The sequence below is a fragment of the Myotis myotis genome, unplaced genomic scaffold, assembly GCF_014108235.1.
Source record: "Myotis myotis isolate mMyoMyo1 unplaced genomic scaffold, mMyoMyo1.p scaffold_m19_p_1, whole genome shotgun sequence".
In the NCBI taxonomy this organism is placed as follows: Eukaryota; Metazoa; Chordata; class Mammalia; order Chiroptera; family Vespertilionidae; genus Myotis; species Myotis myotis.
Genome location: NW_023416313.1, coordinates 199,119,008 through 199,144,395, shown reverse-complemented (window position 1 = coordinate 199,144,395; position 25,388 = coordinate 199,119,008). Strand labels below are relative to the sequence as shown.

Here is a 25,388-nt window from a genome sequence, read left to right as displayed (position 1 = left end):
GTGAATGGGAGGGTGTCAGCATGTCAGCCCCCCCCCCCCCCCCAGCCAAGGAGAGTCTACACTGGGATTGAGGTCATGATTTTAGGCTGAGATCTTGCGGGGAGGGGGAGGCAGAAAAGCAAGTGCTTTGAGAGTCTGGGAGAAGGCTGCGGCCACAGGAAGAATCCTCCCCCCCCCCCCCCCCCCAGAATAAGCCAAAAGTGCCCGGTGAAGGGCTCCAGAAAACCCCTTTCATGCCTCCCACCGATGATTTGCTGAACGCTCATTAAGGGGAAAACAAAGAGGTGGTTTTGTTTATTTATTTAAGAGGAAAAATAAATGAGCTGTGACAAAACAATTTGAAACCGGCCCCTCTGAGACCTGGGCTTTCACTTCCTCGATGGGAAGTAAAACAGAGAATCGAATCCCCCTCCAAATAAAAGTGAAGTTAATAATCAGACAGCTCGAGCCCTGGCCACATCCTGTGTCAGCTCCCTCCCTCCCTTGGCTCACTGTTTATAGCAGCCGAGCCCTCCTCCAGAGCCCAGAGTGGGCTTAACTCTTTCCTCCCCTTCTCCGCACGGCCTCGCCTCGGAGAAGCCCAACCCTGCTGTGAGGCGGGCGGGCTCCTCACAGCCTCTGGGGCCTGCCCACGTGGGCCTGGCCCGCACAGGGCACAGGGCTGCCAGCCTGCCTCTCAGCCTCTGACCCAGGCCATGCGTTTAGGAAGCCCAGCTTAGTCTCCTGCTTGTCCTGCACCAAACCCAAGTGGGCACCGGAGGGCTGCACCCAGGATGGCTTTCCCTCTGCACCCCTCCAGGAAAGCCCTAGGGAAACCCATTCCTGCTCCAGACGTGGGGCCTCTGCTCTGTGCTCCTCTGTAGCCGGTGGTGTACAGGACCTGCTGTGTTTCCACGGAAGGCAGCACACATTGGGGGCCTTTCGGTCTGTGTTCTACGCGTGTCTCTGAGCCGCTGCCTATGAAAACGTTACACTTCCTCTAGTGCAGTTCTTTCTCCCAGGCCTGGGGGTCATTGGTAGCACACCCCCATGGAGCTGAGGAGGAAGCTTTGCTAATACTTATTGAGGGCTTTCTACCTGCCAGTCCCTGTTGAAGCAACAGCTCTGCCCGACAGAGCCACTGTCCTCACCGTGCAGAGGAGGAAACTGAGGCACAGAGGGGGCAGTACCTTGCCCGTTGTTACAGGGCTGGTCAATAGCAGAGCTGGGACTTGAACCCAGGCATTGTGGTTCCGAAGCCTATGCCCTTAGCCCCTGAGCTCGCAGCCACTGGACTACCTTCTGCTTATGTCCCCTCCTTCCTCCGTAGCCTGTGGGTTTTTCACCCGAAGTCACAAATACCCTCTTCTGGCTGAAACTTGTCTCACAGGAAGCCACTAACCAGTTGCCTGGGGCAAGTGGCAAAGACTTAGGAGCAGGCTGTGTGGGTCACCTGCCCATCCTGGGATTCCTCCCTCTGCACATCATGGCGACTTAGATCTGTTCTGGGAAAAATGTCTGTGGCCAGGTCACCTTGCCTGGCCATTTGGTGGGTCTCTGTGGCTGGGGAGGGTGTGCGGTGCTGCCCCCTGCTGTCTGGAAGCCTTCAGGACCACTTGCCCAAGGCTCAGAGGGGAAGGCCCCCTGAAGGTCCCTGTGAAGTGTGCTCCTGAGCCGGGGCCTGCTCTTGGTCCACGTACCCTGCACCCCCTGGCTCCATCTTTGGAGAATAGCTGATCTGCCAAAGGCCTGCTTTCTCGAAATGCCTTTCGCCATTCAAAGCCATGGCCCAGAGGGAGCTGTGCCCTATTTCTCATTTTCCAACTCATTCTTCACCCAGAGAGAGAGCAGCGTGGCTCCGTCCCACGTGGCCTGTTCCTCCTGAGCAGGGAGGGAGGAAGACAGCAGTGACTTCTCTGTGACACCTGAAAGGGCCGACATCCAGTAAGACGCCTGATCAAAGAGACCTCAGCATGTGTGTGCCTTAACTCTTGTTTAAGCCCAAGATGGGGCGGCTCTACTGTGCTCCTCAGAGGCGAAAGGTCAACATTTGCCAAAACCCCTCAAATCAGAACCGCCCTTTATCAGTGCTGACCAGCGTCGGGGCACTTTACCTACATTTATCTCACTTACCATCACCCTAGAAAATGGGTCTGGGTGATTCCCCCCCATTTTCCAGTTGAGGAAAGTGAATTTAGAAAGGTTGAGTAGCTTGCCCACTTTGCTGGGGTGGGGGTGGGGGTGGGGGAGAGCAGGGGACAGTTCACTGAGGCTTAAAAGACATTGAAACCAATTTAAAAAATCATTTTCGTTGAGATTAAAAGCAGTGCAAGGTGGACACCAGGTCCCTGGAATGTTTTTCCCAGTCTGAGCGGACCTGAGGGGCAGGCACCACTCTTGGTCCTCAGCGTGACCCTGGCGGGGGTGCGGGGGGGGGGGGGGAGGGGGCAGGTCTTCCTGCCTGTTGTCCAGCCCTCCCCGGCGCCTGCAAGATCTCCCTACACAGACTCGCCTGCTGTCCCTGCTGTCCCAGAGCGCATGCCCTCAGAAGGTCAATACCGTGTTGCAAGAACCACTGAGCCCTGGTTGGCTGGGTGTTGTCCTGTGGGTGTGACTCCCAGTCAGGGTGGGTCCAGGTGTGTACAGGAGGCAACCAGTCAATGTTTCTCTCTCACATCGATGCTCCTCTCTCTCCCCCTCCCTCTCTCTCTAAAAATCAGTGAGAACGTATCCTCGGGTGAAGATTAAAAAACAAACAAAACGACAACAACAAAAACCCAATACGACCAGAATCTTTGAGTTAAAAAATTCTTACAGCTTTTATGAACTTAAAACATTTTAGTACAGAAAATTCCAAACATATACAGGAGATAGCGTCGTATGGTGAAGCCCCATATGCCCATCACCGGCGTCACCAAATCCTGCCCACGCTGTCCATTTCTATTACCATCTGCTTCCCCGCCGCCCAGGTAATTGTGAAGTAAATCCTATATGTCAGATCGTATCATGATCAGCATTTCCGTATGTATCTTCAAAAAAACCACATGAAACTTAAACTTAACCACAGTATCCTTATCGCACCTAAAACTTAATAATGCCCCCTAAATATTACCAAGATTCAGTTGGTGTTCACATTTCCAGAACATTTTAACCCCTACCCCTGTTTTTCAGAAAAAGCCCAGTTCTGAAATGAGACTTTCTCAGCAGTTGGTCACGTCCCTACAACCTAGCTCCTAACAGGACAGATCTGTGGCTGTGGGCAGAAACGCCCGGTTGTTGAGTCTCTGAGGCCAGCAGGCCCGTCATAGCCTCGCCCCGCTATAGCTCCCGCTGGCCAGAGCCGTGCACACAGCGGCCCGGTCAGTGCACGGAGCTCCTCGGCAGGATGAGCACACGCAAGGGTGGGGCTGCAGCCCGCTGAGCTAAGGCGGGGGGGGGGGGGGGGGGGTTTGCCCGCAGCCCCCTGCGTCCTCCCGCCCACGCGGAGCCCGGCTGCGAGTGGCTGTCCTTGGCTTTCTGCGAGCGCTCCACCCGCCAGCTGCCTGGGCCTCCTCTGGGACCCTCTTCCCTCTCTTGCTCGGGATACTTGACTGTGTTCCAGGGACTCCGTGGAACCCCACTTGGTGGGGCCTCCAACCTTCTTCTTGGTCTTGCCAAGTCCCTGTTTAACATACAGCAACAGTTGAGTAGGGCTACGTTTGGGAAGGGGGGTAGGGGTGGGGGCGCGTGCACATGCCAAGTGCTTTGCTCATCTGTCCTTCCAGCAGCCCCAGGAGGTGGGTATTACTGTCACTGCCATTTCGCAGCGAGGAAGACTTAAGCAGGCAGGTAAGTCGGTCCCCTGCTTGCCGAGGAAGTGGCGGTGCCAGGATTGGCTGTGGTCAGCCTGAACGTTGGGCGCTCTCTGTTCCCAAATGTTGAGACTCGTCTAGCAAACTGCTAGGCAACTTGGCCGAGGCCCAGACTCTTTAGCCTTTTGAGGACAAATCTTGACAAGTTGGGATCTGCAGTCACCATGCACTTTTCCCTGCAATGTTCTTCACATCTTCCAGAACAGACATAGTATGACTTATTATTATACACACCCTTATTAGGAGATTAGCTCAGTTGAATGGAATAAATTTTAGGTCATTCAGCCTCTAATTTCCTGGTTTGTCTTTTTTTTTTTTTTTCATGGTTAAATAATAGTTGGAGTCACACAGTATATGACCGAGACAGGTTTGAAGGTTAGGAGGGATGGGAAGAAACTGGGTTGAGTACCTGAGGCCACAACCTAGACAGGATCCCTTCTGCCTATTTCGCCACAATTTTTGATAGAAGGAAAATGTGACTTACAGAATCAGGGGCAAGTGACTTCAGAATTCTTAGAGGGAGAAAGGCTGGCACAGGCGCCGTTTTCTTTGTCCCAGTCGATCAGAGTTCAGCCCGAGTGGCGTCCCCTTGGCTGAACTCTGGAGGAGCAGTTTCAGGTGGCGAGGGAGGCTCGGACCCCTGGCCATGAGGAGCCCGCCCTGCCCACGGGGGAAGGCCTGAGCACGGCATGACGGGACACTAACCCAAACTCACTTGCATTTTCACTGCCTTTGCTTCTCGATTTTGCCTTGGTTTGCTTCAGCTTTCTCCCAACTCCTGCCGTCCTGAAGAAATAGAAGAGGGGGCAGAGGTGGATCTGACTAAGTAAGGGGCTTGGCATAGCCCAAGCAAACACAGAGAAGCGTGGCAGTGGCCAACTCACAGGAGAAGGAGAGGCAGGAGAGGCTGAAAGAGGCCACGCAGACACAGGGAAAGGAACCAGGACCTAAGCGCTCACGGAGTTGATGGACACAACGTGAACTTCACGTACCTGTTGGCCAATTATGGCGATGGGAAAGCCGTGGCTATCTGTAGGTCTCCTTGGCAATGCCTGGCAATTAATTTAAGTCATCTAAATTGTTTGCAAAAGTACCACTTGCTGGGGCGCCTCTGGCTTTGCGTAGAGTTGGGCATGCCCGTCTTCCAGGATGCCCTGCTGTTCTGGGATGGTGTGTCCGTGGGTGGGGTTCGCCCTGGTGCAGGAGAGGTGGCTGGGAAAGCTGCTCCCTGGAAGATGCAGAGCCAGTAACAAGGCTCTGTCACCCCTATGGCTTCTCCTGCCTGCACGGGCTCCTCCTGCTCAGGCTCTCCAGTGAGCCTGCCGGGGGACACCATGATGGGGGGCTCCATGATGGGGGGCGCCAGGCTGGGGTGAACTGGTACGTTCTTGGCCTTGTCCAGGAAGATCAGTCCTCACTCTGCAAAATACCACCAGCTGGGGTAAGTTGGGAGCACTGTAGGAAAACCAAGGGCAAGAAGGAAAGCTTGCTTTTCTAGGGCTGTCCTTGCTCTGTGTTCAGAGGAGCCCGAAATCCACAAAGAGCCGTCAGACTCAGAACTAATGAGTGTGGTTGGTTGAGGGTCAACGCAGTTGTTGTTAAGTTCATCGCTGCCTCCTTTTCTCTCCTGGGTCTCTCTTTCTTTTTTCTGGTGTTGTTTGCTTTCACATACTTCTCTCTTTGCAGAATATTTATAACTGCCCTCTTCTTCTTTTTCGTTCTCAATTCCCCTCCCCACCCTACTCTGCCTTCTTAGCATAACTTTTCCCTTCTTTTGGCCTTCCTTGTTTTACATCTGGATTCCCGGATGGTTTATTCTGTCTGTTTCCCGAATCTCTTTCCTCTCCTATTTCTTATAACCTCCCCCGCTTTCCTTCAGCTTCAATTCTTTCCCCTAAAGACTTCCTTGGGCCACACAGGCTTTTATTCTTGTTCATCTGCTGAAGCAGTGCTGGCAAGAAGGCGGCCACAGCCGGCAGGCGGGGCCGCAGTAGCAGCGAGGACCTGGGTGTCCTTGGAAGAGGAGCTCCCTTCTGGAGAGGGGCCCCCCTGTGAGGGTGGCTATGGCTGCCAGGCCCGGCCCAGGGCTGGGGCAGATGGTGTTTCCTCCACGTTGTGTGGGCCTGGGCCCCACTGCTCATGGAACCTGCCCTTCTCTGGGTGTCCAGGTGGGGGACTCACCAGGTTCCACCCAGAAGGGCTGGGGCTCAGGGACGGTGCACCCCCTGGGCAGGTGTTGCTGGTAAAGCTCTGGGCTGGGGGTGGGATGACTTGCTGCCTGGGGTCAACTTCTTGGGGGAGTCTGGGTACCCCCTGATCCTCGCTGTCTGGCTGAAGTTGGCCTGAGCATCTGGAGGATCTGGTAGGGAGGCAGGGGCAGGTTTCCAGCACAAGATCCTTCCTCCCAGCAGCGCCCACCCCCGGGCCAGTGGGCGTTGTCCGGACACAGAAAGAATGCAGGATGACGCTGATAACTGTGAGGTACCTTCAAAGTTCTTGGCCACTGGGGAGTACCACAAACCCCACCTGTGGGAGGTCCTGAGGGTCAGCCCCGGTACTGATGGAAGCAGGTGGCACTTCTCAATGGGTGTGGTGGCAGAGAAATCCTAGAAGTGGCGGCCGCTCCCCTCCTTGTCTGGAGGGGTGGGGAGGGGGATGAGGAGTGTCCTGGCTCTGCTCCCCAGCTGTCTGAGGCAAATCGACTGGAGTCCATCTGGCTGTCCCCCCAGCCGCAGGCTTGCTTCCCACCCTGGGGCGTCAATGCCATTGGGCGCTGGCTGAGTCCTTAGCAGGCCCAGCCGAGAGCAGCAAGAGGAGAGCGGATGTCATGCTCTGCCTGGGGCACACCTGGAGCCAGCTGCATCCTGGGGCAGAGGGGCCCGAGAGCACCAGGTGGGCCCGGGGGCTGTACTCTTTTCCCAGGCCCTGGATGCCTGCGGCCAAGGGCTTCTCTGGAAGTGCCCTCAAGGGCCCCCTCGCCTTCTCCACACCTTGCTCTTTGGCCAGGTCCCCTCCTTCCTCCTCCTCATCTTCATTAATGCACCACGTTCTCCGCCACTTTAGAAAAGTACTGCTGATGACATAGAAGCTTGAGAGAAATCTTTGCTTACATTTAATATTCTGTTTACAATTTACTTATGTTCTAAGACTTCAACCCTGGAGTCCAACTCTTAGAATCCAGTATTTTTTCAAACATTTATTTTTTATTTTCTTGATATTTTTTTTATTGATTTCAGAGAGTGAGAGGGAGGGAAGGCGGGAGGGAGGGAGGGAGGGAGAGAGAGAGAGAGAGAGGGAGAGAGAGAGAGAGAGAGAGAGAGAGAGAGGCATCAGTGACAAGAGAGAATCATTGGCTGCCTCCTGCATGCTCCACAATGGGGATTGAGCTCGCAACCCAGGCATGTGCCCTGACCGGAACGGAAATCGAACTATGACTCCCTGGCCCATAGGTCAATGCTCTACCCTGAGCCCCTCCAGCCAGGCAAATTCTTTCAGACTCTAGAACCACAGACCCAGGAGTCCCCCAAGCCCCTACTCCTGGGCCTTGTGGGTTTGTTGTGTCTGGTTCCAGGGTGATCCTAGACAGGAAGACCGGTAAGGGAACTGGCGATGCCTTTTTTTCTAAGTTCTTCCCTCAACTCTGCCAGGAGCCAGCTGGGAGTAAGGACTGGCCACTGTGATGTAGGAATTCAGGTGGAGATGAGGATCCCAGCCACCTCTTGCCTTTTCCACCTGAAGCCAAAGCACAGGCCCCTTCAACCTGTGGTCTCAGCGCCGCCTGGTTCCTGCCACCTCTGCCTTCCCTCTTCCCACGCACCACGTTGTATAAATATTTACACCCCCGGGCTGGCAGGCATCTCTCTCCAGCTGCCTCCCTGTCTCTGGGAGAGCTTGTTCTCTCCCTGAACAGCTGCAGCAGATCTGTTGCCTTTGGTCAGATGAGGGCAGGCCCTGGTTTGGGGCCTGCAGGCCCCTGGGGTGGAGGGTGCAGTTGGCGGGAGAAACTCAGACCTAAAGCAGTCACAGGGCTGTGGCAAAGATCCATCCTCGCTCTTCCACCGGCTGCCTATGTGGCCACCCTCCAAGAGCCATCTGATCCCTGCGCTGGCTGAGGAGGTGGGTCCCGCTTCTCAGACAACAGCTCCCCAGGGCGGGGTCTGACCCACTCTGGGCTGGAGGACCATTCCAAAGCAAACTGGCTGGTGGGAGGACGGACAATACAGGAACGTGGTTTACTTGTGAGGACTTTACAGTTTACAGGCACGTACTATACCCTTGTTTACGCTGAAGCAGACTCCCCAATTTGGACAAGAACCCCTTGGAGATTCTTCCTAGGCATCTTCCCTCCCACCAACCTCTGTGCAGTGTACCTGGGGGTGGGGGAGGGGAGAGGACAGATGCTGCTTCCCTGTCTTCTTTGGTGACCCAGGAAGCAGGAGTTTGCCAAGGAACCAAACCAGCATTTGTTCGGTTCCCATGGGCGGGGCACTGTGGGAGGTACTTCCCCATATTCTCAGGTGATTATTCAAGGCTTAAGCCCAGCTGAGTCCTGAGCTTCCTGGTGTGCCTCCTCTGCCTGCCCTCAGATGGCGGCCACAGAGCAGCAAGCTCCCGGGCCGGGCCGGAGTCCAGTCTTTCTCTGGTCCTTTCAGGCTCAGCAGGCACCTCCTAGAGCCAGCCAGTGGACCCTGATCTCACCTGCCTGCAGTGGGCGCTGGCCACCTGCTGCCACCTCCCCTCCGGTGCCTCAGTTTCCCCCACATCTGTGGGAGGTAATTAATCTGTGCTCCACAAAGCATTCCAAATTCCGAACAAGAACGGGTTTTTAAAAAACAACATGGTGGGCCCTAGCCGGTCTGGCCCAGTGGATAGAGTGTCGGGCCTATGGATTGAAGGGTCCTGGGTTCCCTTCCAGTCAAGGGCACGTGCCCGGGTTTTGGGCTCAATCCCCAGTGAGGGGGCTGGGGGTGGGGGATGCAGGAGGCAGCTGATCAATGATTCTCTCTCTTCATTGATGTTTCTCTCTCTCCCTCTCCCTTCTTCTCTGAAATCAATAAAAAAAATTATTTAAAAAACAAAGCAAAACAAAAAACAATGACATGGTTTCATTTCACTCCATTTGCTCACATGGGGCAGGGGTGGGCGTGACGGAAGGGACTGTTCAGGTATCAGGCACTGAGCAGAAGGTGTGTCCAGTGCTTTGGGGAAGCTGAGGAAAAGGAACACAGGGATAAAAAGGCCTGGATTTCATACTCAACAACCCCAACATTCAAGTAGTGGAGCCACTGGGGTGGAGCTGTGGGGTGGGGAGGGGGTTCTGGTGGGGGCTAGGGACAAAGGCTCCAGTCTCCCTGACCCACACTTGTGCCAGAAAGAAAACAGATTCCATCGAAATCTCAATTTCTCTCCCCTCTTCATGCTCAAACCCCTTCTGGGACTAGGAGGAAATCTGGTGTCCAAGGTGCCTGCCTGAGGCTGCAGAGACAGCTCTGGCCCAGTGCTTGGTATTCAGTGGCTAGAGAGCCGTGGGAAGGTGGGGCAGGGGAGGAGAGGGCTGGATGTGGCCTTGGGGGGAGTGTGCAAGGAGCAAGGTGGGAAACCACAGCTCAAGCCATGCAGCTGTGAGATATTCCTGTTGCTTGCCTCCCCACCCCTAAAAGGTAAAACAAAACCCAAATAAAAGCCTGACCCGGCAGATATTAATACCCCAGAGCCAGGGCTGGTGTGCAAGCCGCCGCCCCTTCTTCCCCCTTCTGTTTCTATAAGCGGCTGAAATAAATTTAGCGAAACAACCCCACCCGTCTGAGGACCTACGATTTCAGAGCAGTGGGACTCTTTCCCCTGAAAGCCCCTGTTTTTCAGAGCTGAGAGCTTTTTGTTTAAATTCCCTTTGGGAATGGAATGCTCTCCATCTAAAATAATTATCTTACTGCACTCATCCATTCCTCATAGATAAACGTTTTGACACGGGATGGCTTGCTAGAAAGCTGACCTATAGATGCTCTACCGCTTAAAATTGTCAACTCCGTGGGGCCGATGGCTAGTTGGATCTACTGGAATATTTATTGTGAGGCCATTTTTTTGTGACATCTGTGCATGTTCACCTACATTCTCTGTTGTCTGTCACGCAGAATAGTGGTTCTGGATATATTACCAAAGTAGAGAATTGCTCATTGAGGGCCTACTGTGTGCTAGGCATTGTGCCCGGCACTGAGGGTTGAGTTGAGAATGGAGAGAGCCTGCTCTTGGAGCACACATCCTGGTGGGAAGGGAGATGTCAAAAACCCGACAACGAACATCATACTTAATAGTGAAAGACTGAATGCTTTCTCCTGAGACTGCCATCACGGCGAGGGTGTTCACTTTCACCGTGCCATTCAACATCATATCGGAAATCCTAAACAGGGCAATAGGGCAAGAAAAAGAAATATGATGTATAATACTGAAAGAAAGAAACTAAACTATTCCTGTTAGCAGATAACACGAGTGCCCATGATAAAAAACGAAGCGAACGTGTAAAAACAAAACTTAAGGAATGTACACAAAAACCTTATCACTAAAGTAACTTTATTAGATTATAGGATACAAGGTCAATGTACAAAAATCAGCTGTATTTCTATACACTAATAAAGAGAAATTGGAAACTAAAAATTAAAAAAATTACAATAGTAACTCCCTCCCAAAAAATATTAGGTATAAATCTAGCAAAACATATATAGTATCTGTATGCTAAAAACTACAAAACACCAATTAAAGAAATAAAAAAGACCTACATAAATAGACATACCATTTTCATGGAGTAGAAGACTCAACATTGTAAAGATGCCATTTCTTCCTGAATTGATCTATAGACTTAATGCCATTCTAATAAAAATCCCAGTATGATTTCTTTTTTTGTAGATATAGACAAGCTGGCTCTACATTTATATAAAAAGGCAATGGAACTAGAATACCTAAGACAACTGTGAAGATTAAACTAAAGCCAGCCCTAACCGGTTTGGCTCAGTGGATAGAGCGTCGGCCTGCGGACTGAAGGGTCCCAGGTTCGATTCCGGTCAAGGGCATGTACCTTGGTTGTGGGCACAACCCCAGTAGGGGGTGTGCAGGAGGCAGCTGATTGATGTTTCTCTCTCATCGATGTTTCTAACTCTCTATCCCTCTCCCTTCCTCTCTGTAAAAAATCAATAAAATATATTTTTTTAAAAAGACTAAAGCCAGAGGAATTACACCTCCTGATTTTAAGACTTACTATAAAGCTACAATAATCAAGACAGTGTGGTATTGGCAAAGGAATGGACACACAGCTCAGTGGAACAGAATAAAGAGACTCATTCCAGTATGGCCAAATGATTTTTGGATAGGTGCAAAAATAATTCAATGGAAAAATGATAGTCATTTCAATAAACAGTGTTGGGATTGGACATCCATAGGCAATAAATAAATAAATAAAATAATAAAATAAATAAAAATAAAAATAAATGAACCTCAACCTAAATTTCACATTTTACATAAAAACTAACTTCAAATGGATCATAGATATTAGTGTAAAACATAAACTACAAAACTTTTAGAAGAAAATCTTAATGACCTAAGGTTAGGCAAAGAGTCCTTAGGCATGACGCCAAAAGCATGATGCAGAAAAGAGAAAACTGATATATTAGACTTCATCAAAATTAAAAGCTTTTGCTCTGTGAACATACTTTGTTGAGAGAATGAAAAGATACAAACTGCAGAAAATATCTGCATGTATTCTGGATACAGTTGACAACATAACTGTATCCAGAATATATAAAGAACTCTTAAAACTCAACAGTAAGAAAACAACCAATCAATTAAAAAATGGTGAAAACACTTGACCAGACATTTCACTAGAGGACATACAGTTGGCAAATGAGCTTATGAAACATATTCACCATCATTACCCATTAGAAAAATGCAAATTAAAACCTTGAGATATCATAAAGTGAAGTAAGATACCACTACACACTTACTGGAATGACTAAAATAAAAAGTACAGTAGTAAGTGCAGGTAAGTATGTGGAGCAACTGGAAACTCTTAGATGTTGCTGTTGGAGATGCAGAATGGTATATCAACTCTCAAATATGATTTGGCAGTTTTCTATAAATTTCCATATACTTAAAAAAAAAAAGTTGTTCTTTTGGAACCTGCAACCGAGCGAGGTACGTGCCCTTGATTGGAATCAAACCCGGAACCCTTTGGTCCACAGGCCGATGCTCAAAACTAGCTACGTTTTTTTTTTTTTTTAAATTTCAGAGAGAGAAAGGAAGAGGGAGAAGGAGAAACATAGATCGGCTGCCTCCTACACACCGTACTGGGAATTGCAATTGCAATCCAGCGGATGTGTGCCCTGACTGAAATCAAACTGACAACCTCCTAGTGCATGGGATGTCACTCAACCAACTAAGCTAACTGGCCAGGCAAATTTCAATATACATTTACCATATGACTCAGCAATTCCGCTCCTAGTTATTTACCCTAGAGCACTGGTCGGCAAACTCATTAGTCAACAGAGCCAAATATCAACAGTACGACGATTGAAATTTCTTTTGAGAGCCAAATTTTTTAAACTTAAACTATATAGGTAGGTATTGTTATTAACTTAATTAGGGTACTCCTAAGGCTTAGGAAGAGCCACACTCAAGGGGCCAAAGAGCCACATGTGGCTCGCGAGCCGCAGTTTGCCGACCACGGCCCTAGAGAAACAAGAATTTATGTTCCCACAAAAATCTGTACACAAGTGTTTACTGCAACTTTATTCTATATGGCCCCAAACTGGAAATAATCCAATGTCCTCCATCAGGTGAATGGATAAAAAACTGGTGACATACACATATAGTGAAATATTATTCTTCAATTACAAGGAATGAATGATTAATACATGCAACAACACGCATAAATCTCAAAAGGCATTATATTGTGTGAAATCGTGCAGACTACATGATTCCATTTATCTGGCATTCTGGAAAAGACAAAATAATAGTATGGAAAACAGAGCAGTGGTTGACAGAGTAAGGGATGGGGGAGGATATGACTACAAGGGGTGATGGGACTGTTCTGTTTCTGGATCATGGTGGTGGTTATAATGAATCTATTCCCATGTTAAAATTCATAGAATTATATATCAAATAACGGTCAATGTTACTATATGTTAAGTAAAGTTTGTAGGAATGTGTACTCACAAACCGAATGAAGTAACTGCTTTGAAGGAATTAAACATTCCATGTGGACATAAGAGAGAAGACTGATAACCTTGCCTTGATGGGGGAAGAGGAACAGCAAGAATGGTACCAAGAATGGTTGAGGAAGTGATGCTTGAGCTAGGTTCTAAAGAGTGATTTAAAATTGATTTGGGCCAAAGGAAGCTCCATTCAGTAGAAGAAATAGCATGTGTCAAAGCCCTGGGGCAGGAGGAAGGACTATTCATTTTCATCTGAAACTGAGAGCACAGGTGTGCCCCTCGCCAATGGGAGAGGTAGTGGTGGGAAGAGGCGGAGGCTAGAGCAGTAAAAGAATCAGATTTTGCTGGGCTAAGAGTTTGGTTTTTATTCTAAGGGAGATGAGGAGCCAAAGGTTTTAGGCCAGTGGTTCTCAACCTTCCTAATGCCGCGACCCTTTAATACAGTTCCTCATGTTGTGGTGACCCCCAATTTCATTGTTACAAAGTGAACATAATTAAAGCATAGTGATTAATCACAAAAACAATATGTAATTATATCTGTGTTTTCCGATGGTCTTAGGCGACCCCTGTGAAAGGGTGGTTTGACCCGCCAAAGGGGTCGCGACCCACAGGTTGAGAACCGCTGTTTTAGGCAATTGTAACACAAAATCAGACCTAGGTTTTGAAAGAGATCACTTGCACTGCCATATGGAGAAAGGTTTGAGGATGGGGATGAGGCCTAACCAAGTATGCAGGAAACGTGGAGTTGGAAAGAACCCCTAAAATAGAGTTTCCCAATCTTGGTACTACTGACATTTTGGACCAGAAAAATCTTTCTGTATGGGGGGCTGCCTCAACGCCTGCCTTATCCAGGGCTGGGGGTGGGGCCAGAAAGTGATACAGATCAAACTTGTCGGTTGACCATTTGATGACATCTATCCTGAAGAATCCTTTTGCAAAATACATACCCCAACCCAAAGTTTTGTGATGTCACGAGGCCCGGAGAATGGTTTAGTTTACATACAGTGGGTAGGCATATTAAAGATTTCAGCTAGATTTTTTACCGGCCAATTTTAGGACTATTATTATTCCCATTTTAGAGATGAGGACACTGAGGCTTTGGTCAGTGTCTTGAAAAGTCACAAAGACAGTATCTCGCTCCAGAATGGCCCAACTTTAAAATCCGGGACCACAGATTCTCAAATCTTAGTGTTTGAGTCACTGGTAGAAAGTTTACTAAAATGCCGATTCCTGGCCCCACCCCAAAGCGTCTGATTCACTGGGCCTGGGTCCAAGCTGAGGAATCTGCATTCCCCGAGCACCAGTTAAATCTAAACCAGGCACCTGACAGCTCTCGGCCCTCCCTCTCCTCTAACCCAGGGATTCTGCGGCTGTCCCAGGGTCTCAGGTAGCAGAGGTTGGGGGGAGAGGGCGGGGCCAAATCCGAAGAATTTGGGGGATTTTGCAAATGACCTGGAGCCGGGGAAGAACTGTAACATCGCGGGGCTCTAGGAAGGCAGGTCCTGCGCTGCCACCAGGGCCAGGAGGGGGTTCCGGGGAGGGAGTGACCTTGCGGGCGCTTGGTGAAAAGGCCCAGGGTCCAGCGGCCCCGCGGTCAGCGGCCCAGTGCCCCACACGCTCACCTGCCTCGAGGTGCGCCCAGGGTCCAGACTGGTCACAGAATAGATCCGTCGTGTTTCCCTAATTCCGAGGACTTTCACTTTCCCCCTTTGACAAAACCTGGTACCCCCAAGCCAAAAAGACCTGGCTAGGCCCGCCCCTCGCGGAGCCCGGCTCCCAGCGCGCAGGGAGGGCCCGGAAGTCCGCCCGGCCGGGGACCTGGCGCGGCGCCGCCCAGTCGGAAGCGGCGGTGCAGGTGAAGGGGCGGCCCTTCTGCGCTGCGCACGGCGCGGGGAAGGAGCCGCGGGGCGCCCCGCCGAGCCCAGCGGCGGGGAGGGCGGTGCACGCCTCCCGTCGCGCTTCCTGCCGGGTCGCGGCTCTGCCGTTCCCGCCACCATCGGGCACTTGCGGAGCACCTCTCCGCGGGGACTGGCCGGCTCAGGCCCCCAGATCGCCACCCCGTCCCGGCCGTGCCAGAAGCTGCGCCCGGGTCAGCGAAGGGTTAAGGAGGCTCGCTCCCTCCCCTCGGCTCCCTCACCCTTGGAAAGTCCCCGAAATGACGTTTCAACCCGACAATTAAAAAAAGGGTTTAATTATAGAGGCAGGCTCTGGGAGCTGGAACAAACCCGGTCGGTCGGCCGGGCCGGTAAACAACTCCGGGGCCAGCGGGCCAGGCTGGCCGCCGCCCCGCGGAGCCCGCGCCCCCTCCGGGAGCGGGGGAGGGGAGTGCCCTCCGGGAGTTGGAAAAGCGGAGGAAATTCGAGGAATCGGGTTTTCTTTGCGGGGGGTGGCGAGGGGGGGGTGTTCTAAGTAGCCCGGGGCGCCGAGGCCGGTAGTGGTGCTCGGGCCGGTCCCGCAGGCGCGGGGGAGAGCGCCCCCGGAGAGGGGAGGGGAGCGGCGGGCGCGGCCCGGCCCCGGGCGGGAACAACCGCCCCGCGCGTCCCCCTCACCCCTCGGTTCTCCACCTCACCCTGTACCCCCAGCACAGCTTCGAGAACCCTCAGACCAATGGGCCCTTTGGGGGGGAGGGGCGGGGGGATAAAACAACCGAAATAACTTCACATCAGGACGCAGACTAACCTTGTGGTTTTTAACGCGCACCCTGCTCTGTCCTAAAATCTGGAACTCATTACCTCATCTCCAAGAAACTGCCCGAAACCAACCCCCACCCCCTTCTTGGAGCGGGGGAAAGGAGCGAGCAAACATCCCTCCCTTGAAGAAAGAAACTTACATTTGATTGATTTAAATTAAGGTGCATGGAAGTTATTTCCCTTCCTGGCGCTTGCCAGATTTCAAGAAAAGCTGCAAAATGGGAGCAAAGGGAGGGAAGCAACAGGCGGCCGGACAGCAGAGGGAAAAGCAAGGGCAGCAGCCGGGTTAAAAATGGGGGCCATCAATTTAAGTCAAAGACGACAAATAAAAGCAGACTGGGTTGGGGGGCGGGGGCGGGGGATCACGTAGGTTCAGGGTTGCAGAAAAAGTTGTGTGTTTCGCAAAGATGAAAAACAACCAGTTCCTAAAAACAGTTGTGATTGGAAAGGTTTCGCGGGTTTGCCAAAGGTTGACGAATAAATAAGAAATGCAGTAAACCGTGTGAGTGTGTGTGTGTGTGTGAGTGTGTGTGAGTGTGTATGGTGGTGGTGGTGGTGAGAGTGCGACTCCAGCGCTCTGCTCCGCCCGCCCTGTCCTTTCCAAAGAAACGTGCTCATAATGGGGTGACCTAATTACATCGCAATGGAACCCGCTCTTAGCCACTCAGCACACGGGGTTTCGTAACAGACCCGGCGGCCTCGAGTGCTGGGAAGAAACGTGCGCGGACTGAGGAGGCGGCCGGCACGCGGGGGAATAGGAAAAACGCAGCCCTGCGGTTTCCGCCCGGGTCCTCACTTCACACGCGCGCGCGAAGGCGTGGGGGCGGGGGGGGGGCACGTTAACAACTTTTTATTTGGGTGAGTGGAGGGGCATCCGAGCCTAACAGTAACTAAGTACAATCTTACAGCTTTTAAAGGAGTAACAATCTATCGGGGGCCTTTGAGCTCGGAAGACCCCATGTCCCCCTCCCCCCATCCCGCCCAAACAGCGCAGCATGACAAGCCATATGTTCCGTTCCCGAGGGGGCGGGCGAGGAACAACAATAGGTTAAGTGTCGCCTCCCCCATCTCTTTACTTTCATTCTTGCCAAAGTAACTTTTTTTCATTGTTCAAGCGTCTGGGCGTGCGTGTGTGTGTGTGTGTGTGTGTGTGTGTGTGTGTTGTTTCGGCGCGGCCCACAGTTCAGAGAGCGCGTGGAAAGTTGTATGTTGCCGGGTGGGTTTTTTGGGGAAGTTTTTTTTTTGTTTTGTTTTTGTTTTACAAAAAAAGTTTAAAGATCGGACGCGTGAAATACATACAACTCCCAGTCCTCCTAAAATAAACAACCCCCTCCCCGACCCCCAGGCCTACAATCAGAGAGGGCTGGCTGCAAAGGGAGCGCGAGTGGAGACGGGTGCGGCGCGCCGAATCGTGCTGCGCTCACCCCCGCCAGGCCGGATCCTCCTCGGGGGGGAAAAAGTCTCCCACAACCCCCTTAAAAAAAAAAAAAAGTAAAACTCCGGAGTTGAAGGCTGTGTGCGTCCCACATTTCCAATCTCCTCCCCTGCCAGGTTTGCGGAGGGGAGCCGAGTGCGGAAGACGATTCGGCCAAAGAGTAAGCTGTGCGGGGCACTGCAGAAGTTTGAAGAAAGAGCAGCTCAAGATGGAAACCGCAGCGGTGCTCAGCACGGGCTTCTGCTCCCGCTTGCAAAAAAGAGAAAGTCGAGCCCGCCTTCCTGCCCGACAAAACACAACAGCACAACAAGAACCCCGAAGAGGGTGGAATGAGTGATGTCACAGAACCCAGCGCTCAGGCTGACAAAGGAGGGGCGCGCGGCTGGAGAGCAGGGCGCGGGGGAGCCAAGCGAGCGGACTCAAAACTTTTCCTCTTTAAGAAAAAAAAGTTGTGCGCTGCTCAGAGTGGGTTTTTTTTTTTTTTGCCTCCCCCCCCCCCCCCGGCCCCTCCTTCTTTCCTCGTCTCCCTTCCCCCTTCTTCCTTTTGAAAGTTTTTTTTTTTCCTCCCCGAGTTTGACCGCATGGCTGATTCAACTTCAGTGTCAATCAACTTTTTTTTCCTCCTCTTCCTCATTTAAATACGTTTAAACTCCTCCTCTCCGGGGCTACTATAAAGCGGGCTTCGCGCGCCGCAGCCGAAGAGTCAGAAAGGCGAGGGGCCCCGGGAGCGGCGTGTGGGACTCCTGACCGGAGAGCCGGAGGCTGCGCCTTCCCCGCACCGGGACCTTCACGACACACCAGATCTTCGTCCCTGCCCCGTGCGAGTGCCCACGATGACCACCACCCTCGTGTCTACCACCATCTTCGACCTGAGCGAAGTTTTATGCAAGGTAAAGTGGGGCGGAGTGCTGGCTTTTTCAAAAGATGTTCCCTTTTGCCCTAAGAAGAGAAACCCCCCCAAAGTTTATGTCTAGGAAAGCGGCGGGGGGAAAGCCAAGGGGGGGCGGGAGCCAAGATAGCTTTTCTTTTCTACGCCCATCCCTCCTCTCCTCCCCAGTTTGAAGGAATTTGGCCCTCTCCTCCCCACCCCTTGAGTTTCAGCAGTTTCTGGCGGCGATTGCATGGGAATGTAATTCAGAGACCAGCGTTTTGGGGGGCTACGTTTGCGAGGCTGGGCTCCCCCAGGGACGCGGGGGCAGTTTTTCGGTGGTCACGTGCTGCCCGAGCCCAGTCTCACTGGTCTGCTCGGTTTCCCGGTGTGTGCCCAGGGCATCGCCGCCACCGGAGGGGTTCCGGTCTCTGGCCACATCGCCGGCCTGTGGGGTGGGGAGGGTGGGGAGGGGGCTCCCTCGGGGAAGTGAGTCTCCGGACCTTTTGCCGGGAGATTGCCTCGTCGGTTTTGAAGGGGCTGGTGATCTCCCAGAAAAAGGCAACAGTTGTCATTCAGAAGATGTTGCAGAGTTGCTGTGGGGCTTCCGTTTGCCCCAACTCGGCCCGTCTTCCTCTTAGGATAGACGGCCGTGCTGCAAACTTGCGGGTGAAAGTGGGGCTGGGGCAGACCCACTTGTTTCCTGGGGGACCGCGGCTCGTAGATACGGAGGGTGGGGGGACACGATGAGAAAAAGGCCGGTCTGAATTGAAGGGTCTTGGGGAGGAAGGATTTACTAGGGGCGTCCTTAAGCCGTGTAGCTTGCCAGAGGGTGTGAGAAAAGGCAAGTTTTAAGCCCAGAACGTCCCAGGAGGGCGGGTTAAGTGTACATAGCGAAAAAAGCCTATGGACTCCCCAGTTTTATTCCTAAAAAAATAGGGAAGCTGCTAGGCTGCTTTTAATTGCTGAAGTGTTTTTGCCTTCTTTTAAACACGTCGGGTCATGTTGCTCTCTTTCCTCAGCTCGCTTCTCCAGTCGGCGCAGCTAGCTGCCAGGGCCCCAGGGCTGCAGGGTTGGGGTGCAGGGACACCGAGGAGCTGAAGAGAAACATCAAAAAGTTGGAATTTCAGCTTCCTTTCTTCCCTGCGCTTTCCCAAACTCCAGTAGCCCCGGCTGCCTGAGTTCTCCCGCTCTTCTTCCTTCTCTTCCCAGCTCTCTCGCTCTTTGATCTGTTTCTCTTTCTCTCCCCCCTCCCCCCCCCAGGACTTTTTAAATGAACCCCATTGTTGGGAACCGGCTCTCAACTTGGTTCCTGTAATCCGCTCTCCATGGGGTGGTTGCTGTTACAGATTCCCGATCCCGGGCAGCTGATCCTAAGGGACCAACTTTAGAATTTGCACAATGACACCCACATGGGCTGGGAGCCAACTCCCAGGTCATTCCCCACCCCCACCCCCAGCACCCTTTCCAAATCTTGGGTACAGTTTGGGCAGGTGAAACCCGGTGGAACAGAAACCTGCCTGTGGTGGCTCTGCCCCCCGCCGCTCAAGTCCATTATTGACTGGCAGGCGTGTGGGGGGATTTGGTGCTTGCTTTTTCCTTCCCACCTGCAGCTTTGCGTTAAAGATTAAACACTGGGGCTCTTATTCCAGCTTGCTCCCCGAGCCAGAAGACTAATTGCAAAGGCATCTTCCCAGGGGAGGGAGGTTGGGTGGGCAGACGCGCTGGAGAGAGCACTGTCGAAGGCACCCCTTTCCCGAGCATGGGGCAATGAGTTTCATTTTCAGGAATCACATCCCTCTTCCCCCCTCACCCCAGACAGGGGACAGGGGATCCCTCCCCCACCCCCACCCCCCGCCCCGAAGATAAAAGCAAAGGCAGTCTGGAGACCTGTTGCTAAAGGAAGGGAACACTTCTGAAGGAGGAAGTTAAGAGTCTTAGGCCAAGTTTAGTGGTGGTTGACTAAGCAGGGATTGATTAAAAGGGGGTGGGGCTCTAGCCTTCCAAGGTTTGCCTGTTTTTGTTGGGGGGAAGGCAGTCTAGAGCGGTCTGAGTGATGTGGGGTCTATTGAACGGAGGAATCTATTTGGGAGGTAAAGAAGTTGAGTTTTATGGGTACAAGTGGTAGCTTTGGGATGGGACGATGGGGGTCCATTTCTGGGGTCTGCATGGGATAGGGTGCATGCATAAAACAACTTCTCACATAGGCCAGGATTTGGGGTTTTTTTTAATGCATGGGGGCCAAAGTAAACCCAGGTGGCTGGTCTGTGGGAGAAGGGGGAGGGGGCCTGCCAGGGAAGGGGTGGGGGTGGTTTCTTGGAGGTGGGCATTTCTGATTGTGGAGGGGGCTGCCATTAGCAGGTACCCTCTTTGGGCCTGGTGGGTGGCCTTTGTCACTAACCATCCTCTCTCTTCTCTCTCCTCCAGAGTAACAAGATGCTCAACTACAGTACTCCCAGCGCGGGGGGCTGCTTGCTGGACAGGAAGGCGGTGGGCACCCCGACTGGTGGGGGCTTCTCCCGGAGGCACTCGGTCACCCTGCCCAGCTCCAAGTTCCACCAGAACCAGCTTCTCAGCAGCCTCAAGGGCGAGCCGGCCCCAGCCCTGAGCTCGCGGGATAGCCGCTTCCGAGACCGCTCTTTCTCGGAAGGGGGTGAGCGGCTGCTGCCCACCCAGAAGCAGCCGGGCAGCGGCCAGGTCAACTCCAGCCGCTACAAGACGGAGCTGTGCCGCCCCTTCGAGGAGAATGGCGCCTGTAAGTACGGCGACAAGTGCCAGTTCGCGCACGGCATCCATGAGCTCCGAAGCCTGACCCGCCACCCCAAGTACAAGACGGAGCTGTGCCGCACCTTCCACACCATCGGCTTCTGCCCGTACGGGCCCCGCTGCCACTTCATCCACAACGCCGAGGAGCGCCGCGCCCTGGCCGGGGCCCGGGACCTCTCCGCCGACCGTCCCCGCCTCCAGCATAGCTTTAGCTTTGCTGGGTTTCCCAGTGCCGCTGCCACCGCCGCTGCCACGGGGCTGCTGGACAGCCCCACGTCCATCACCCCACCCCCCATCCTGAGCGCCGATGACCTCCTGGCCTCACCCACCCTGCCTGACGGCACCAATAACCCCTTTGCCTTCTCCAGCCAGGAGCTGGCGAGCCTCTTTGCCCCTAGCATGGGGCTGCCTGGGGGTGGCTCCCCGACCACCTTCCTTTTCCGGCCCATGTCCGAGTCCCCTCACATGTTTGACTCTCCCCCCAGCCCCCAGGATTCCCTCTCGGACCAGGAGGGCTACCTGAGCAGCTCCAGCAGCAGCCACAGTGGCTCAGACTCCCCCACTTTGGACAACTCAAGACGCCTGCCCATTTTCAGCAGACTTTCCATCTCAGATGACTAAGCCAGGGTAGGGAGGGTCTCCCTACCCACTCCACCCCATCCCTACATCCCCTACCCTCATCCCCCTGTCCTGCCCTACAAGCCCTTACATTGACAAGGTTAAGCTCAACCCCTTTCCCCTAGAACCTTGGAATGTTCCCCCCCCCTCCCTTTTAACCCTCCCTCCCTTAACATACGGACAAGTCAGTTTGTCAGTAGCTTCCTCTGGCTTGAAAACCCGCTCCCTTGATTTTATAGCCCACTTACCATGCATAACAGACAAGTCCCATATTTGTCAGTAGATGCCTTTTTTCCCCCCTCGGCTTAAGCCTTAAGTGCCAAATCACAAAAGAAAAAGCAGTAACAGTTTACAGAAGCAACTTAGTGCCTTGTAATCTAACTTTGTCACTGTGACTACATTACCTCTTCAGCGCCAGAGGGCACCCGTGGGCCTCCCAGAGCCTCTGCCCATGGGGAGGGGGGAGGAGGGAGGGGACCCAGACCAGCAGCTCCCTCCACTGGCGATACAACTGCACCTTCCCTTATTTCAGTCTCCCACACACTTCCTCCTCCCTTCCCCAGTAACCCCCACCCCCCCCAACCCCCTTGGGAGAGTTGTTGCCAGACTTGGGTTTTTGGGGAAACCTATCTTGACATTCAAAACCTTTTTCTTCCCGACCCGAACCTCTATTGACTAATCTTGCCTGGGTTCGCGTAGGTCTACAGGAAGGAAGACTGAAAAAGTGGATGAAGATTGTGACATAAGTGGGACTTTGTGATTTAATTTTTTTTTTTTTTTTAAGTGGGGAGGAAGGGGAAGCTAGATGGACTATGAGAGACTTGATTTTGGTGCTAAAGTTCCCCAGTTCATATGTGACATCTTAAAAAAAAATGACAAAAAAGTGAGAGAAAAGCTGAAAAAACATGTAAGGGGTGAGAGTTAATGGTATTCATTCCACGTACAATATCTGTGTAAAACGATTTCCCGTAGACGTAGCTTTAATGGTTTTTGCTCTAGAATACCGTAGGTCTGTCCTTAGAGCACTCACGCCATGCTTTTTTCCCTGGGTTTTAAACTTCATATAACTTTCAGAAATTGGAGAGCAAAAGTTTTGCTTGTCACTGCACATCAATATAAAAAAGCTTATTTAACTTATCAAAACGTATTTATTGCCAAACTTTGCTTTTTTTTGTTAATTTTGTTCATATTTATCGGGATGACAAATCCATAGAATATATTCTTTTATGTTAAATTATGATCTTCATATTAATCTTAAAATTTTGTGACGTGTCTTTTTCCCTTTTTTCCACAGTTTTAATATATTATTCTTCAACGACATTTTTTGTAACTTTACACTTTTTTTTGGTTATTTTATTTTAAAAAAATGAAAAATTAATTTAAAAAAATGCAAAAAACTGTTGGATTATTTATTTTAGAAATTTCCCCCCTTTGTGTTGGACTGCAAATTGAGTTTCTTTCTCTTTAGGCCTTTTCACAACTAGGACTGAGAATGTATGTAGAAGTTCTGTGACAGTACAGAAGGAAAACAACTTTTTATGTATCTCTTCTAAAAGGGGAAAAACAAAAAAGCGGAAACCCTTTGACTGCCACGTGCCCATCTCAAGACATTCCGATTACAGATTTGAGGTTCTGGATTCCAGGTTTAGAGTTTTCCAATGTTAATGCCAACAGAACTGGCACACACACATTAAGATGAATGTAATTATAATTCCTCTTGCTGGTCACTACCGTCGCTTTCTATTTCTCCTCTTTGTGTGAATTTATTTAAAAGAAAACTTTTTGTAACGACTATTTGCAGTTTAAAAATCAATAAACCCCATTTTTTTTTCAAGAAACTGATGGTAAAGATGGTTTTACTTGGCTTGCAGTTTTCCTGTGTGGGTTTGTCTCCTGTATGTGTTGCAGGTAAACCAATGGCCAGCTCCCTTGGTTGACGCTGGAAGTCTGTTGAGCTTAGAGATGGGGCGGAGGTTTATTGCAGGGCAGCCTGTACTTCTAAGGAATCTGCCTGGTATGTGGGTTGTTGACACAAGGCCAGCGTGCCCACCTGTGGACTCAGGTTCTTCAGGGCCCCTGAGGCACAGGGGCTCCCAGTCTTCTCTGCCCAGCCTGTGTGTGGTGTTTGCAGTGCCAAATGGTGAAGGTGGGGAGGGGGGGCGGGGAGGGGGGAGGTGTAGCACATGGCACACCAGCAAGCCTGGATTTGACAGCAACGTGGGTGCTTCCAGGCTCATTCCCCACCCCCACCCCACCCCCGGGGAATTGACTTGAAGCCCTATCTTCAAACTACCTGGAGTGAGATGAACTCTCACTTCAGCAATGCAGGCTTGGAGAGGAGCATGAGGGGAAGGCGGGGGGAGGGGCTCACTCAATCATTGCATGGGGGCCTCGAGGTTTCACTGGGATCTGACATGCTTCTGTATTGGGAGGGCTGTGAAGGGGAAGTGGATATTACAATGGCCAGCATAACGGGGAAGTCATCCTTAGGTCTTTGTGACACCTTAATACCATGCAGAGCAGGTAAATTGTCATCTCAGGAAGGGCAAGGTCTTGGCTAGAAACAGCCCAGCCCAGGCCAGATGCCCACTGAGGGGATGTTGCCTGCCAGAGAGGTTGGATCTTCCTGAAAATTCCGAGTCTGGTTCTTAGGAGGTATTTGGGGAGACAGAGACAAATATTGCTATTTGAGGCTCAGCTGCCTTTGGTTCTTGGCACTCAGTGAGCTTTGGGGGCGAAGCTGAATTTCCCCCTTGACTCCACCTGGCCCAAGGCAGCTGGGTCTGCAGAAGACACTGGCTGGCTCAGGGCTGTCCTTGAGGCTGGGGAAGACCTACCTTAGGCACCCTGTCCACTCTTCCCTTCCAGGCCAGTAGGTACCTGCTGGGGGGCAGGGGTATGAGGTACAATAGTGGTAAAGGGAAGGGGAAAAGCAAGCCTTCTGGGACTGGCGTGAACCTAGGCCTCTGTCCCTTAAGGAGGGACTGACTGTATGTGTGTGTGTGTGCATGTGTGCGTGTGTGTGTGTGTGTATGTGTGTGTGTGTGTTGGTGGTGATGGTGTCATGGCATGTGATCTTCCTCTGACTAAAAGCAATCACTCACCTTGAGCTCATTCCCTGCGGGCATAGATGGGCAAGTAGGAGACAGAATTTTCTGGCTCCTGGTTGGGTTCAGAGGGGACCAAACATACCCACTGCCTGCCCAGAACGTTCTCCGTTGAGTCAGTCCTCGAGGGTTAACAAAGGCAGCCCTGGAGCGCGTGGTGGTCTGGAAAGACAAGGGGGTCCCCTATGGCCTGAGGAAGCGCTCTGTCCCAAGTGAGCTTGGTTGTCCACGAGCCCGATCTGTCTACCATCTAGCTCTTAAATGTAGAGGAGACAGGTCAAAGCTACTTGGGAAAGGAAGCGGCAGAATTCTTTCGGGCCCGTTCTTTTTCCAGGATTGCAGGAGATGAAAGGGCCCCAGTGGCTGGCAGGGTCAGGGCTGGCAGGGAGTCCAGGGAGGTTTGAGCCCAGCTGGCAGGGGCCCTCTATCATTGAGCTCATCTACCGTCTGGGGGGCATAGGAGCCATGCAGAGAGCTGGAGGCAAGGTCTCCCCAAAGGGAAGTGGACAGGAAAGGCCAGGCCAGCCTTTGTCAGCCAACTTCCTGGGCCATGAGACCTACTTCCCCATCTGCTGCCCTAGACCTCGGGGCATCTCTGGTTTGGGGGCCTGCACAAGGTCTGCCCTGGCTGGGCAGGGCCTCTGTGGCTTTGGCCCTGTACCCATGGTCCAGTCCTTGGCTAAAGGTCTTCCCTTGGAGCAGCTCAAATAAATGAGATCTGTTTTGGCCACTGAGCCATGACTTACCTTTTTAGGGCTGGAAGCCTCATCTTAAAGAGGAAGGCTGGGAACCTGCTGCTCCTCAGTGGCCCTCTGTTGAAAAGAGGGCCTTTGAGCAAATGTGGGGGCAGACACAAGCTGGGCTTTGCACCAAT

At 52.1% G+C, this 25,388-nt stretch overlaps 2 protein-coding genes across 24 annotated transcripts; one reads left to right on the top strand and one right to left on the bottom strand.

Annotated features, from left to right (window-relative positions):
* Positions 1-2,773: 2,773 nt before the first annotated feature.
* LOC118657032 lies at positions 2,774-16,297 on the bottom strand. 20 transcript variants are annotated; one of them, XR_004967823.1, is made up of 6 exons: positions 14,653-16,272; positions 10,135-10,227; positions 4,823-5,249; positions 4,536-4,616; positions 4,315-4,430; positions 2,774-3,008 (listed from the first exon to the last, which is right to left on the bottom strand). XR_004967823.1 is itself a non-coding variant. In XM_036310954.1 (4 exons), the coding sequence occupies exons 1-4, from the start codon at positions 15,025-15,027 to the stop codon at positions 2,974-2,976; spliced, it is 570 nt and encodes a 189-aa protein (XP_036166847.1). In that variant the 5' UTR covers positions 15,028-16,261; the 3' UTR covers positions 2,774-2,973. The 20 variants fall into 20 exon arrangements, 4 of the variants coding, with proteins under 4 accessions (XP_036166847.1, XP_036166839.1, XP_036166834.1 ...); XR_004967822.1 differs by lacking the exon at positions 4,315-4,430 and having other exon boundaries at positions 4,546-4,616; positions 14,653-16,269; XR_004967810.1 differs by lacking the exon at positions 4,315-4,430 and having other exon boundaries at positions 14,653-16,262.
* Positions 16,298-17,835: 1,538 nt separating this feature from the next.
* Positions 17,836-23,245, top strand: ZFP36L1 (ZFP36 ring finger protein like 1). Of its 4 annotated transcripts, none has more exons than XM_036310929.1 (3): positions 17,887-18,045; positions 19,046-19,140; positions 20,451-23,245. In XM_036310929.1, the coding sequence occupies exon 3, from the start codon at positions 20,460-20,462 to the stop codon at positions 21,408-21,410; it is 951 nt and encodes a 316-aa protein (XP_036166822.1). In that variant the 5' UTR covers positions 17,887-18,045; positions 19,046-19,140; positions 20,451-20,459; the 3' UTR covers positions 21,411-23,245. The 4 variants fall into 4 exon arrangements, with proteins under 4 accessions (XP_036166802.1, XP_036166822.1, XP_036166812.1 ...); XM_036310919.1 differs by having other exon boundaries at positions 19,046-19,458; XM_036310909.1 differs by lacking the exon at positions 19,046-19,140 and having other exon boundaries at positions 17,836-18,045.
* The last annotated feature ends 2,143 nt before the right edge of the window (positions 23,246-25,388 follow it).

Excerpts from the sequence above, each read along its gene's own strand:
- LOC118657032 (XM_036310941.1), bottom strand. The coding sequence starts at position 15,027 with ATGGTGGCGGGAACGGCAGAGCCGCGACCCGGCAGGAAGCGCGACGGG. Across the intron at positions 10,228-14,656 it reads GACCCTGGGCGCACCTCGAG|GATTTCCGATATGATGTTGA; the intron begins GCAGGTGAGCGT and ends TGCCCTGTTTAG. Across the intron at positions 3,641-4,535 it reads GAAAATGCAAGTGAGTTTGG|GGACTTGGCAAGACCAAGAA; the intron begins GTTAGTGTCCCG and ends TATGTTAAACAG.
- ZFP36L1 (XM_036310909.1), top strand. The coding sequence starts at position 17,989 with ATGACCACCACCCTCGTGTCTACCACCATCTTCGACCTGAGCGAAGTT. Across the intron at positions 18,046-20,450 it reads TGAGCGAAGTTTTATGCAAG|AGTAACAAGATGCTCAACTA; the intron begins GTAAAGTGGGGC and ends TCTCTCCTCCAG.